Here is a 14316-nt window from a genome sequence, read left to right as displayed (position 1 = left end):
TGCCACCCCACACCTGTCTTCTCTCGGGCAAAAGGCCCTGTGGGAGCTAACCGGTGGAGTGGGCTTGAGTGCAGCAGCAGGCAGCAGCTCAGGCGGGGCGGGCAGGACTCAGGGTGTGGCAACCAGGAGCCCAGGCTGGGTTCTGGGTGGGCGAGCCCGAGTCTATCCTGGAGGAAGAGAGGAAGATGGTTTGGGGGCCTGGAACATGTGTGGCTCCAGGCCTGCCTGGCCTTCCTACAGCCCTGTCAGCACACTAACCAGGGGGAAAGGGTCATAATTAAGGCTGGGCAGAGCCTCCCACCCCCAGTGGTGCCTGATGTCCAGCTCCCAGCTCTAGGCGGAGCCTCCCAGCATGGTACTCATGGCTTTGGGTGCCAGCCCCAGGTAGAGCCTGCCCCCCTCCCTCCTGCCTGAGCCACTGGGTTCTGACTCCAGGCAGAGGTCCCCTCCCCACAGTACCTGTGGCTCTGGGGTTTGGCTCCAGGCATGGCCCACCTCACATGCAGTGCCCAAGGATCTGGGCAGTGCCCTCCGCACACATGGTACCTGAGGCTCTGGGCACCAGGCAGAACCCGCCACCCCACATTGGTGCCCGTGGCTCTGCATCCGCCAGTGCGAACCCATCGACACAGAGAGGCTGGCAATCTGATAAGTTCAATTTTTTTTTCTTTTTTACACAAATATATACAGGGTATTATACACAGCTCGACTCAGACACAGTGCCAGTTAGAAGACAGCTCCCCTTCCACCCCCCAGGCAGTGCCCAGGGACTGCGCCCAACAGCTGCACATACAGAGCAACTGCAGCCTGCCCGCCACACTGGGGTGAAGGGAGTGGTGCAGATGGGAATAGGCAGCCGTGGGACCAGCATCCCCCCGTTCCCCTGTCTGGACACGGGCACTTAGAGCCCTGTGCTTCATTTCCCCCAGGCCAAGCTAGAAATCAATCAAAATGAAACAGTGTGCATTTCAGCAGGGAGCTCTAGAGGGGAGGGGAAGTCTGCCTGAGGAACCCACTGGGCCCACCCTCTCACAGCCACTACCACAGAAGAACATGCTCCAGCCATCAGCTAGCTGCTAAGAATGAGCCAGGGTCTGAGCCCTTCATCCCTTTGTCTTCCCCCATCAAGGAGCAAGTCCTGCTATTGCCTCTGTCTCTGGCATTCCTATTAGAGGGGCAGGGTAAAGGAAGGACAACTGGTCTCTGTTCCAAACTGTCTTGGACTTGCTGTGTGACCTTGGGCAAGTCTCTTCCCTGCTGTGCCTCAGTTTGCCCCTCCGTACCATGGGGATGACAAGTCTGACTGCCCTCCTGGGAGCAGAGATGGGGAGGGCTGAGGCTTAACTCTTTAGTGTCTATAAAGTGCTTTGAGCTCCTGGCTGGAAGTTGCTAGCAAAGGACCAAGGCAGGTTATTACTGCCTTTCCTGGAGTCTGCTCCGACGCACCCACTGGGCTCCAACCGCTGCTCCAGCTGAAGTTAATTGGAGCAGTGTCCACGTAGGGTGTGCAGTCAGGGCTGTGGCCAGCAGTGGCCAATGAACAGAGCAGCAGGGTGAGGGAGGCAAGGGAAAATAAATATAGCTTACCAGCAGGGAGGTTTATTTTGTGTTCCTGCTGCTCACTCTGCCTGGCATGCAGCTCCCTGTGCAAATCCAGCCTAGCGTGGGTTTGGTGCTAAGGGTCGGAGGGAGGTTTTAGAAATATGCCCAGCAGGCAGTGATGTCCCGGGAGAGTCCCACAGCAGCATGTTACACTCACCCATGGGACCAAGTTCACAAGAGGGATGCAACTCTCCCGGGGACTGGGATTCCAGAGCTGGGCAAGGCATGATGGCAGAGGCTGCTTCTCACGCTGCCTGAGCAATGGGGACAGGGAGCCACAGCCCTATGCTGGCAGGAACCAAACACACAGGAAGGGTCATCCAGGCTCTGTACCAGGGCCAGGGAATGACGGTCAGCCCCAGCGCCTGTTGGTAGCTGGGTTCAGTGCCCAGCTGCACTCCACAGCAGTCAGGGAAAGCTGACCCCAGTCCTTCCCCTTGCTGGCCCCGCTGCGCGGACACAGGACAGCATGGGGGGCGGCGGCAGCTGGGTGTCAGTTTTTTATTTTAAAGGGGGGGGGAAATGTACAAAATAACGCCACTTAAAACAATGCCACATGCCCCATGGTGAGCCCCCACCACGGCCCGACTGGGATCCAGCTACTGCAGATGTGAAAAGGCCGTGCCGGGGGAGGGGCTCCCTCTTCTCCTACAGGCTGGCTAGGATACACGCCCATGCTAGCCCCTACGCTCCCCTCACCCTGCGAGGGGTCCTCCCACTGTCCTCGCCACCCGGATGTGCTCTCCAGCCATCGCTGAGCCTGCGCGGTTTTCACTGGGTGACACCTGCTCCCCGCACTCGGCTGGGTGCTGCCACAGACACTGGGGTCCATGGGGAAGAAGAGCAGGAACAGGCCCAGGCTGTTACACTTCCCCCAAACCGGACCGTGGCCCTCACATGCCCACAGAGCCAGGGGCTGGAGAGGGGCACCCACACTCCGATGCACATGCGTGTGGGAGACACAGCCGGGGGGCAAAGGGCAAAGCTCCTTCTGCGGCTAGGACCAGTGCTAGCTGCAGGGCTCCCAGCCGCCCGCTACTAGCTGGGGTTGCAATACCTTGATTAAAGCTTTTTCTTCTTTTAAATCTAATAAATTATTAGTGTTCAAGATTCCAGATGTGGGGGGCTGAGGGGAGGCCACTGGAGACCAGAGATCCCCTCAACACTTGCCACCTCAAAGCATCCAGGCTTTTGCTGCCCCTGGGTCCTCTTTCTCCCAGAATGGAAGCAGCATGGGTCAAAGTCATCTTCCTCCTCCTCTTTCTTCTCCCTTCCTGGGGTCTCGTGGTCTCAGTATGTGTTAGAGAAGGTAACTAGTAAGAGCAGGTCCCTTCTCACCCACCCAGACGGGAGTGAGAGGGAGCAGGGCAGGGGAAGCAAGGAATGGAGAATTTGATGCACAGCCCTTTCCCACCCTTGGAATGAGCATTAGGGCAGCAGCCAGGGCAGGTGGGAGGGGGCAGGGGCTGGCATCCTCCTTGCCACGCTCCCGGCTCCATTCGGTTCTCTCTCTGTTTGCAGCAGCCATCCCGGCTCCCAGGACTGCCCTGCCCCTCCTGCCCTCTGGGGTCGCTACTGGTGGATCTCGTTCTCTATCAGGCTGTCCTCACACGACTGGAAATCCGTGTCGTTTATGCCGTCCGGGTTGATGAGCTCTTCGTCCTGGGACCCCTGCTCCTCGGACTCGGCCGCGTCGCCCTCCGGAGAGGAATCCTGCAGCACTTGTGCGATGTACTTTTGCTGCGGAGGGGAGGTGGGGGAGGGGGAAAAGACAACAGACCTGTTAGCTCTGTGCAGGCTGCTGGAAAGCCACAGCAGTGCAGTACGGCGGGTAAGCGCCATGCAGACAGGAGGCTGAGCGCAGGGCATGCTGGGGCTGAAAAGAACTCCTACTGCATGGAATGCACAGGTTTCAGCATGAGACGGGGGCAGGGAGAAGGGCTGGATGATTTCAGGGAGGCTGCTTGGATGGGAAATGCTAGCAGCACGGCCAGGGGTGCAGCTCTTGACGTCCCATTACAGGTAACCCCCCCATTTTCTGAAGACCTCGAGGTAGATCTGAACCTTCCAAAGAGCCAGAGGTGGGAGCATTGGGAGTAGTGGGGGTCAGAGCTTCTACAAGACTGGAGGGCCTGATATTAAAGGGGTCTGATTTTCCCCACAGAAGACAGGTGCCCAGCACTTTCTGGCAATCTAAGATGGCTCAAGCTGGGCACTCGCATATCGAGGCCCTTTTGAAAGAAGCTTCCTTACTGTGGGGATGGGGCGCAGCAGGGGATCTAACCGGGAGGGACAGCCACCCCATCAGGAAGCTGGAGTTCAGCACAGACCTGGTTTACCTGTACGGACACCTGTCTGGCTGCATGGCAAATGGGAGCAGTCAGGACAGTTTGGGGAATTCTGCCCATCCCTGCCCCCCAAATCTGCAAATCAGCCATGTCACAGCAGAACTTTACCAAACAGGCCCTTGGGTAACTGGAAAGCGCATGGCAGCAGGACTGCATGGGCTTGGGAAACGGTGACAAGGCCAGGTTCGCCGCAGCGGCCTCTACACATACACACAGCCATTCTGATGAGGCCTCATCAGGCCTCCCCCGTATGCTGGGGTGAATCAGGAGTCAGTGGAGTCACGCTCCTGGAGGGGAATCCAGCCCTTCCTTTACTAGTCACACATTGTTTGCTCTCAGGACAAATCTTGATGTTGCAAAGGACTCACAGCCCCACTTCCTTGTCCCCTTTGTGCCACTCAGAGCACCCTGGCATGGGGGAGTCCCCAGTGGGATCAGGACTGGTGTAGCCAGCTCCTGTAGGAGGCCCAAAGAGCCCTGGTATAGGAGATAAGGGAATGAAGGGGCATGGCTGGGATGCGTTGCAGTCCAGCTATCCCCAGCTGGCAAATGGTCTCTTGGAGATCATTACCAGCTGTCACAGGCCAGAGCAGCCCCCAGGTGGCTCCAACTTACAATGGAGATGCGGGCAGAGTCCGGCAGTTGTAACCTGCTCCTTGAGGCTCCTTCCTCCCTCCCTCCACCACCCGCAGCAGAGTATCTGGCCTTGGAAGGAACTTGATTATACCAGAGCCGGTTTGCTCAGGAGAGATTTAAAGCGGCAACCTTAGGGACTCCAGACCCCACAGAGCTGGGCGGGGGGGGGGGGGGGAGAGGTTACCCAAAAAATGTTTTCATTCCATCATGTCAGCTTGCAATGAAAACAGCTGGCGCTGGGATGGGGCGGTCCCAGCCCTGCGACATTTGCAGCGTGCACTGATGGGCGAGAGCCAGAAAGTGAAACCAAAGGGGAACTGACCCGTCTGGTTTCATTGTCCCAGCTGAGAGAGAGGCAAAAAGTGAACAAACAGCATCAGGGGCACGAGGGGGGGGAGAGAGGAGACAGACAGTACAATTCCTCATCTCAGCTGGGCGAAGGACATGCGGAAGGGCATTCTCTTCTGAGCCCTGCCTGCGCCCCACGGATGCTGGCTGGGCCAGGCCCGGAGTGAGGCCCTCAGACAGGAAGAGATGTGTGCAGCCCCCTTCCCCTGTCCCAAACCGAGAGATACACGGCAGCGGGGGAGCTGGCGACTCACAGCGGATTTGGGAGCTGGCGGCATGGCGGCAGGTTGCCCGTTCACCCTCCCATCCACGGCGTCCACCTCCGTGTGGTCAATCTAGAGGGCAACAGAGTGAAATGGAGACATGGCACAGAGATGGCGGGGCAGCTGGTCCACTGACCCTGTCAAGCCTTCCCTGGGAGCCTTATCTGACCAGGGAACCTGGGTGCACAAGCAATGGCTGGGCTGCAGGGGGCTGAGTGCCCAGCTCAGGGGCAGCCCCATGAGGCTCCTGTTCCAGGAGGCTGGAGAGGGAACAGGCTTATGTGTCAATGATGAGGCATGGCAAGGGGGTGTGCCTCCCAATAAGCTTTCCTGCCCCTCACAAGACCAGTGGCGGTGGTCTTGAGATGGGGGAAGGGCCCTGTCCCAACTACACCCACCTGCATGTGAGTGGGGAGGCAGGAGAGGTATTCGACCAGGGAGCCCATAATGAAGAGGAAAGGCCCTGTGAGGAGCTTCCCTAACAGCCCAACTTGAGGTAACCCCTCATCACCTCATCCATGGTTCCCTCCAACCGGACACCCCCCACCCCCAGTGCCTCCTGGGACCTCACCTTGTAGTTGTGAGCACTGAGGTATTTGAAGTGTCCGAAGCAGACATGACACAGGCAGATCACAATGGTGATCACAAGAACCACAAAGGTGAACATGGAGGTGGGAGCCAGGAACCCTGGGCAAGGCAAAGGGTCACAGTCAGGGTGGTCGCACACCCAGCATGCAGCTCCTCCGGCTTCACCACCCCCAGGGGCCTTTGCCCTGGCCCTTTGCCCACTACAAAGGCGGGACAGCCAGCACGTGGTGCTGGGGGGACAGGAAGCCCAGCACTCTCAGCCAGGCTGAGTTCGGTGTTTATAATTCGGTGCCCGCCACGCACCCCCTTAGCTCCCTCCCCTCGCCCCGTGCTTACCTGTGCGCATGGTGGAGAAGAAGAGAAGCCAGAAGAGGCAGAGAATGGGGGCTGCCACCACCTGGTTCACGGCCCCCGAATGGATCTTCTTGTCCAGCTTGGCTGGCAGGTAAGCATAGTACAGGTTGTACCTGTCAACCAGGTGCTTGAGTAGCATGTACATCAACCCTGAGAGAGAGAGCGAGAGCGAGAGAGAGAGACACACACAGTGAGCAAGAGCAGTGAGGTGGCTGCTGGGCTCCAGGGTCAGCAGCAGGGGATAGTGGGAGATCAGGGACCGGCTCACAGGTGCCAGCATGCTCTCTCTGCAAGGCTGCTCAGGGCTGGACTTTAGGGAGACGACTCCAAACTCAAGGTGCTGGGAAGCTGGAGTGAGTTAGCCAATACTCAGGTGAAGCCTCATAATTCTCCCTACCACGCCTGCTGGGAAGGCCCTTCTCCAGTGTCCACTTCACTGCTGAACAGAGGGGTCAGAGTGTTGTGTGGAGTGCAACTCCCCCAGAGCCCCACTTTCCATAAAGGAAAGGATTCATTCAACGGGGCTAAAGGAGGACTTTCCAGCATTATCTGACCTATTCCACACTCCCAGTGCCCTCTCCGCCAGGCTGAGCTGCTGTGCTAGGGATCTGAGTGTCCACAGTGACACATGTACCTGCTGTAACACCCCCCACCCCAGGGAACCCCCGCTCTGGGATGCAAGCAGATTGCTCTGCACCTGCTGGAGAGGGGAATCCTCAGGCCAGGTGCGATACTCAGGGGGCTCATTTTCATGTCATTATTTGTGCCCCTTAGTGCCAGCAGAAGCCAGTGCCACCTATGCATGGCAAAGCATCGAGTGCCACACCAAAAATTCAACCTCCTGGAACACCAGCATCAGGCAGGGCATTAACACTGAACACTTCAGCAAGTGTCGAGAGGGAAGCACTTGCTTGGCTGAGAACCTCTGGCCTGGCTCACCCTTCTAGGCATGAGCTCTGCAAACATGGCCTCTCCAAGAAGATATTTCAGGGAACAGAAGACAAGGCCCATGATAATATTGGACAGAGAAGCTTCTCAACCAGCCACACATGGAGCATTATGTAGCTAGGTCACCGCTCTCCACCCTCATGCGGAGACTATGATCCACCAAACAGAGTGGTTCAGGGACTCCAGCATCAGCTGGACTGGGCAATAGGTCCATTCGCTGTCCCCACACACATGCACTTGTCACCCTGTAGGGACTGCTGTCAGGGCAGCAGAGGGGACATACTGCCAGTCAGGAAAGCGTTCTTTTGGGGCAAAAGGGGTCTTTGGGCAAGAGGCAGAGCAGAAACAGCTGTTATGCAAAGACTACCGAGGCCCTTTCTTTTCCAGCTGGGAAATTGACAGCTCACTGCCCAGCCTGGCAGATGTTCTCACTGCAGTTACAGGGGCAGCCATCCCCTGAAATGGGGGAAGCCAGACAGCCTCCTAGTAGGGAGCAGGGGGATCATCTTTCTTACCTGGTCTGTGCAATACATGACCAGGTGAGAAACAGCAGCAGGCATGTGGGTGGAGCTTCCAGCTGGTAGCTCGCTTGTCCCTTAACTGGGAATGCTGGGCACCAAGGGGGTGTGAGAGCCATTGTGTATCTATTTACAGCCTGGCTCTCTAAAGGGTCTAATTCGCACAAACGCTCAAATACCAGACCCAGGTGACAGAAACCATGCCACACAAGGGCTGTGGGGGTACCATCAACAACAACTAAATATCAAGGCCCTATATCTAAGTCACCCCTCAAAATGTATTCAGAGGAACATTTCTAATGACGTTTCTTTGTAAGGGTTCACAAACAAAACTGGGCTTGGAATGTAAACCCCGGTTAAAGAAGATAAGAAATTGTGCCATTAAAGAATCATAGCCATGCTTTCCAAACTCCCTTCCCCAAACAGATTAAGGGGATAACATCTACTGACTTATAACACTGAAATATAAGTATGCAGGATGGCTAAATTGTCAAATGAAAAGCTTTGCTAGTTCTAGGTTAAGGATTTGTAACTGTGGACAGCAAATGACCTCAGATGAGGTAACACTTAGGCCAAGACCTTGGTGGCATAAGTGTGGTTTTGCCAATTCTTCTTTTACATAAAATTGCTGATCTGCTTAAAACAGGGGTGGGCAAATTTTTTGGCCCGAGGGCCACATCGGGGAATAGAAATTGTATGGCAGGCCATGAATGCTCACAAAACTGGGGTTGGAGTCTGGGAGGGGGTGTGGGCTCTGGGGTGGGGCTGTGGATGAGGAGTTTGGGGTGTAGGAGGGTGCTCTGGGCTGGGACCAAGGGGTTCAGAGGGCAGGAGGGTGATCAGGGCTGGGGCAGGGGTGCGGGAAGGGGTGCAGGTTCCAGCTGGGGGTGTGGGCTCTGGGGTGGGGCTGTGGATGAGAGGTTTGGGGTGCAGGAGGGTGCTCTAGGCTGGGATCAAGGTTTTGGGGAGCGGGAGGGGGATCAGGGCTGGGGTAGAGGGTTGGAGCATGGGGAGAGGCTCAGGGGTGCAGGCTCCGAGCACCGCTTACCTCAAGCAGCTCCCGGAAGCAGTGGCATGTCCCTTCTCTGGCTCCTACGTGGAGGCGTGGCCAGGTGGCTCTGCACACTGCACCAGCCGCAGCCACCGCCCCTGCAGCTCCCATTGGAGCGCTGGGGGGGAAGGAGGGGACACTGGAGCATGTAGGAGCCGGAGCGGGGCCATGCCGTGGCTTCCGGGAGTCATGCGGTGTGGCCCCCTACCCAGAATCCTGGCTGGAGCAGGGCTGATCCACGTGGCGTGGCCCCTGACCCAGCGCCCTGGCTGGAGTGGGGCTGAGCCGCTGGTGCAGCTCGCAGGCTGGATCCGGCCCATAGTTTGCCCACCCCTGGCTTAAAACGATGTTATTGCTGACAGAACAAAGGTACGTATTGTGCTGGAAGTTTTGAGGTAAAAAGAGACAAACCTGTGACAACAAAAAATATGTCTTCATGGGAAGACCCAGGGCAGTGCAACATAAAATGACATGACCCACAAACTGCAAAATCAAACAGGAAAAATGGTGAAGCTGGGTAATTAAAACTTGTGCAGGAGTAATGTATGGGTTATCCCAAACCCAAAGGGCTAATGTGTTAAAAGCTGACTGAATAAAGATTGAAGTGATCTGTAACTTAGAAATGTACGAAAGATCTAAGAGAACATGGGCTCACACTGGAGAAACACCGTGGCAGAAACTGAAGGACCCCACTGAGGGATCAGAGAAGACGATGACTACCATGGAAGGCGGCACGATTTCCCAGTGCCCCACAATGTGGTAACTTGGGCCCATTTACCAATTCTGTCTTATCTGTTATTAATTGTCTGGCATAAATGTATGTGGACACTATAAGTGACAATAATTGTCTGAAATTGTATAAACAAAGGTAAAAATTGATTAAGCCTAAATCGGGTGGACTTGTGACTCAGTTTCCCAACTTTTTATCCGCACCAAGATAATGCCTCCAATCGCACCCTGCAGATGGGGCTCCCCCACTGGAGGCAATGAAAGACACCACCTCCCTCCTGCCTTTGGCTGCAAGCCTTTCCAAGCACACCAAGGCAGAGGGGCGCCGGGCCACCTACCAAAGGGGACGATGATGGGGCAGGTGATGCTGTAGGTCATGACCACGGTGAAGACGCACATCATCCAGGCATAGGCGGCTCCGAACTGGAACTCATACGCTTGGTGCTGTGGGAGGAAGCAGAGAGCACATCAGCATGGTACACAGAGCTACCCAGCGCCCTGGGTAGCGGGAAGCACGCGTACATGCACAGGAGTGCACGCACTGCTCTGTCCGTGTGCAACAGTCTGTTCAGGCTCTCTGCAGATGGGTCTGTCTGTGAGCACACACACGGCACACCACATGGACTTGCCTTAAGAGGAGCTGTGGGAATCCCCCCACTCTCCCCAGGCTCTCTGGCTGCAGCTCTGATCTTCCTGACGCGATGCCTGTTAGCAGGCTGTTTCCTTAAACACTAGTCAACGTACACTTATGTGCGAGCATGCGTCTGGATGTGCACGGGTATGGCTGTGCAGCTTGCACAGGTTCAGACTCATGGGTGCACGCTTGCACAAGTCTACAACTACAGGAACACGCCCAGTTTGTTCACCAGGGGCCTAACGTGCATCGGGTGCTCGGGGCAGGTCTCCAAGGGTGGCCGCAAACGTGCCCAGCATCTGCTAGGGGAGATGGGGTCGGCTCCACCACGTACCCGCTTGACGTTCCTCCGCTCAGCGGCTGAGCGGGCCAGGCAGAGGCGGATCATGTACATGAGCAGGCCAGGGATGCGCAGCAGGTCCATGGCGTTCCCGATGAAGGCAGAAGCGATGACGTAGTTCACAAAGAAGGCCCCGTTATCAGGCAGGAAGACGCACCTGTGGGAGGGGAGGAGAGTGAGACAGGCAAGTAATGCTCCTTAACCTGACCATAGACATGGAGGGGCATATGGGCTGCAGGTCCGGCTGGGCAGAGAGGAAGCTGACCAGGGCTGGCACTGCCATGCAACGGTCACTGTTCCACCTCTTCCTCCTGACATTCTGCTTTCTAGGAAGCTGGTGTGTTTTACCACAAACAGGCCAGTCTCCCCACATGTCCCCCCAGGAATAAATCTGGCTAGGAAGAACCAGCTCAACAGCTCTAGAAGCAGCTTTGGCTTTGGAAGACCCCGCAGAGACTCAGGCCCCCTCTTCCAGCAGGAGGCACTGGATGGGACGGGGCAGGAGCACTCGCTGTGTGGGGAACTCCCCAGCTACACCAGTCCCAGGCTCTCCCAGCAAGGAGGCACTGGATGGGACGGGGCAGGAGTACTGGCTGTGTGGGGAACTCTCCAGCTACGCCTGTCCCAGGCGCTCCCAGCAGGAGGTGTGGTAAGGAATGGGGCAGGAGCTCAGGCTGTGAGGCGAGTTCCCCCCAAACTCCAGTCCCAGCAGGAGTCACAATTACAAAGAGAGGCTTTCCCCGCCCCCTGGTTTCAGATACCACTTACTCAAATCGCACTGCGGCCTCAGCCAGGAATTTTTTGTCAAACAGCCAGCGGAAAAACACATCCAGACTAGGGAGAACAATTAAAAACAAAGAGTCTTGTGTGAGTATATAAACGTTTGGAGATCAAGGAGCACAAGCTGTACGCACACGTGGTCACGACCCATCTCAGGAGCTGGATCAACAGCTACTGCGAAAACACAGTAATCTTGGAACACGGATGCTCTCAGACACGTGTATATGTGAGAGCGTGCTGCTGTCCTCCCCTTTCTAGTCTTTAGGACAGAATGTATAGAGGAGGAAATCTTTAGTATATGGTGCGACTACTGGGAAAGAGGGCTCAGACTGTGCTGGGCTGTCTGTCTCTGCCGTCCATCCCATGCGCATCGTTGTACCTGTACTTCCTCACTCAATTCTGCAGGGGAGTTAGCAGCAACATCTGCTGCAATTCTCTGCTGACCCGGTGGGGAGTTATGATGGGGCCTTAAATGGATGCTTTAAAGGAAAACGGCACTACAATAGGAAGTAGTTTCCACTCACTTGAACCAATATAAAAAAAAAGACTAAAACATTTGACATTATATTATATACATGAAAATTAAAGATGAAATAAGGACGCAGTGACATTGTCAGTCTGAGGATTCATATCAAGACTGGAAGATCAGAACGGCAGACAATTTCTACAGCTCTTTTTAGTGCAAATATTTACACCCCCACCCCCAGAAAAGAAAACATACAGAACTTGCCCTAACAATAGCTGTGGGAATGGTTTGCTGTCTCTGGCTGCAGCTCTGATCTTCCTGCCTCCTGACACGTCAGTGGCTTGTGTATCCATTGACCTTGAAATCTAATTAATTAAAATACCTTTGATTTCAAGGTAGTCTCAGGCTCCCCGCCCCTCTCCCTGCATCATATTTTTCCTGTTTTTTAAAACATTTTTCTCTCTGCTGGATGAAAGAGCCACACAAACAAACAGGTGAACCCTGCCTATGCAAGGCAAACAGTGAAACTGACCAACTCCAAAGGCCCAGATCCTAAGATCAGTGGAAGTTAGGTGCCTTAATCCCTTTGAGGATCTGAACCAACCTGCCCTCAAACACACAGAATAAACAAGCCGAAAGAAATCCTTGTTCTCTCTTTTAATTCTGTTAGGTTTAGGCCCAAATTCTGCAGCCTACGGACTTGCATGTGCTCATTTGCGGAGCGCAGTTTGACCCTGAAGCATTGCTTGTGCAAATAGCCAGTAAAAGATTCTCAGTCAGAAGTGTGCTTATTTTTAAACCAAGGGGATCCTTTTAAAGTGGGAGCCAAATATAATTAATGGGGTCACAGCTACTCAGCCCATATCAGTGGAGATTCAGATACAGCATCAGCTATTTTCAAGATACTCCTGGAGAATTTCCCTTACTCTTGTAGCACTTTGCACTCTCCCCCATTCCCTCTTCACGTCAGTGCAGCCTGGGCTCTGAGGCCTCCAGAGCAGAGGACCTGTCCTAGCAGCAGACAGCCGGTGGGAAACCATTTGGGGTGGCTTTGTGAGTGTTGCCATGGAACATTGGCCTGAGGATTTGGGAAGTGGGTCCAGGAGGAAGGCTGAACGGGTGACACTTCATTACAACATGTGGGGAGGCTGGCTGCATCCTGCCCCCACCTGGCTACAATGGGGAATTGGCTGGTTTCGTACAAATGGGCTTATTTAATAGGTTTGTTGGAAGGGGTCAACTGAGCAGGATCTAAGCCCTGTGCAAGTGGAGAGAAATTAACCAGCTTGCACAGAGCTAAAAGGGCCAACCCTGTAGCTCTCGGGCAACTGCCACCATCCCAAGCTCAAGGGGAACAATTCCCTATTTGCAGTTATAGAGGCGCCAAATGGGCGCGAGGGCAGTCTCTCCTCCATTATACAGGACAAGGCACTGGGCTAAGGGCATCCGCAGCCCAGTGCATCATGTGGCGCTGGGTCTCCAGACCTGCCTTCGCTTCCCACCTGCTCAGGCCCAGCGAAGGCAGCAGCAAGACCATGAAGATGAGGAAGGTGTAGCACTTGTGCATGGTAGTCCTGTTCTCTCCAGACCTGTGGGCACAGAGGAGGCCATTAGCAAGTGGACGGGGAGCCCCACAGTGGGGGACCACACCCATCTATCGATCCATCGTAATGACTTACAATGCACCCTCTAGGCCCCTTTGGTACCGATCTGTCCATTGTACTTGTCTATTATTAATTATTTGTATTCTGGTAGCATCTAGGAGCCCATCATGGACCAGCCCCCGGCTGCGCTAGGCACTGTATAAAAAGACTGTCCCAGGACGAGTGAAGGACAAATGAGTACAACAGATAGATAAATGGGGGATTGCTGGAATATTTGAGGGCTCACAATCTGCAATGTCTTTATCCTCGGCAGTGCTCTTATCCCCATGCTACAGATGGGGACAGACTTGCCCAAGGTCACACAGGAAATCTGTAACAGAACAGGGAATTGATCATGGTCCCCTAAACCCCAGACAGGCACTCTAACCACTGAATCATCCTTCCCCTCACCTAGTATACTCCTTTCAGCCCCAGCACTCCCAACCCTCCAGGGGCTCCTCCTGAATCAGCCACAGGAGTGAATGCAGACAGCATCATGCCTGGTGCTTTACAGTCACTGAGGCCTAGAAAAGATTTGCTGGAATGGTAAGCTCTCCCCTATGGCAGAAAAGATTTGCTGGTATAGCTGGAATGGTAAAGCTCTCCCCTATGGCAGACACATCTTATGCTGGCTAAAAAGTCCTTTTGTTTGTATAGCTTATAACCGTTCACCTTATTTCACACTTTTGTTGGTACAGAATCATCACCCCTAGCTAACACTGGACTACTGGCACACACTTCTAGTGTAAACCCAGGCCTAACGCACCATCACAGATCTCCAGCATGGGGGCTGGGCTCATTCTCCGATTTGGAGAGATGAGGAAAGTGAGGCTCAGGGAAGGGATAGGACTTGCCCAAGGTCACACCCAGCTGGGATTAGAACTCTGGATTTCCAGGGTGCCAGCTCTATGCTCAGACCACTAGACATACTGATTGCAGGCCTGCCGCAATCTCAGCTCAAACAGGCTGAGCCATGTGACCTAACAACATGCGATCAGGGCAGCAGGGTCCGACACAGCAAATATCTCGGCTCATAAATACATAATAACAATCATACACATACAAACG

At 54.8% G+C, this 14316-nt stretch overlaps 1 protein-coding gene across 3 annotated transcripts in view; it reads right to left on the bottom strand.

Annotated features, from left to right (window-relative positions):
- Positions 1–649: 649 nt before the first annotated feature.
- Positions 650–14316, bottom strand: part of TMEM63B (transmembrane protein 63B) — an 88156-nt gene continuing 74489 nt past the window's right edge. For all 3 annotated transcript variants that reach the window (XM_048843535.2, XM_075127020.1, XM_048843534.2), the window contains 8 exons: positions 13108–13194; positions 11128–11193; positions 10354–10516; positions 9724–9829; positions 6122–6289; positions 5769–5884; positions 5189–5269; positions 650–3342 (listed from right to left, as the gene is read on the bottom strand). In XM_048843535.2, coding sequence (XP_048699492.2) covers positions 3175–3342; positions 5189–5269; positions 5769–5884; positions 6122–6289; positions 9724–9829; positions 10354–10516; positions 11128–11193; positions 13108–13194 — 955 coding nt within the window. In that variant the 3' untranslated portion in view covers positions 650–3174. The remainder of the gene's footprint in view (positions 3343–5188; positions 5270–5768; positions 5885–6121; positions 6290–9723; positions 9830–10353; positions 10517–11127; positions 11194–13107; positions 13195–14316) is intronic.

Source organism: Caretta caretta, chromosome 3 (genome assembly GCF_965140235.1).
Source record: "Caretta caretta isolate rCarCar2 chromosome 3, rCarCar1.hap1, whole genome shotgun sequence".
Taxonomy (NCBI): domain Eukaryota; kingdom Metazoa; phylum Chordata; order Testudines; family Cheloniidae; genus Caretta; species Caretta caretta.
The sequence above is the reverse complement of the archived record's forward strand: the minus strand, read 5'-3'. Positions and strand labels throughout refer to the sequence as shown.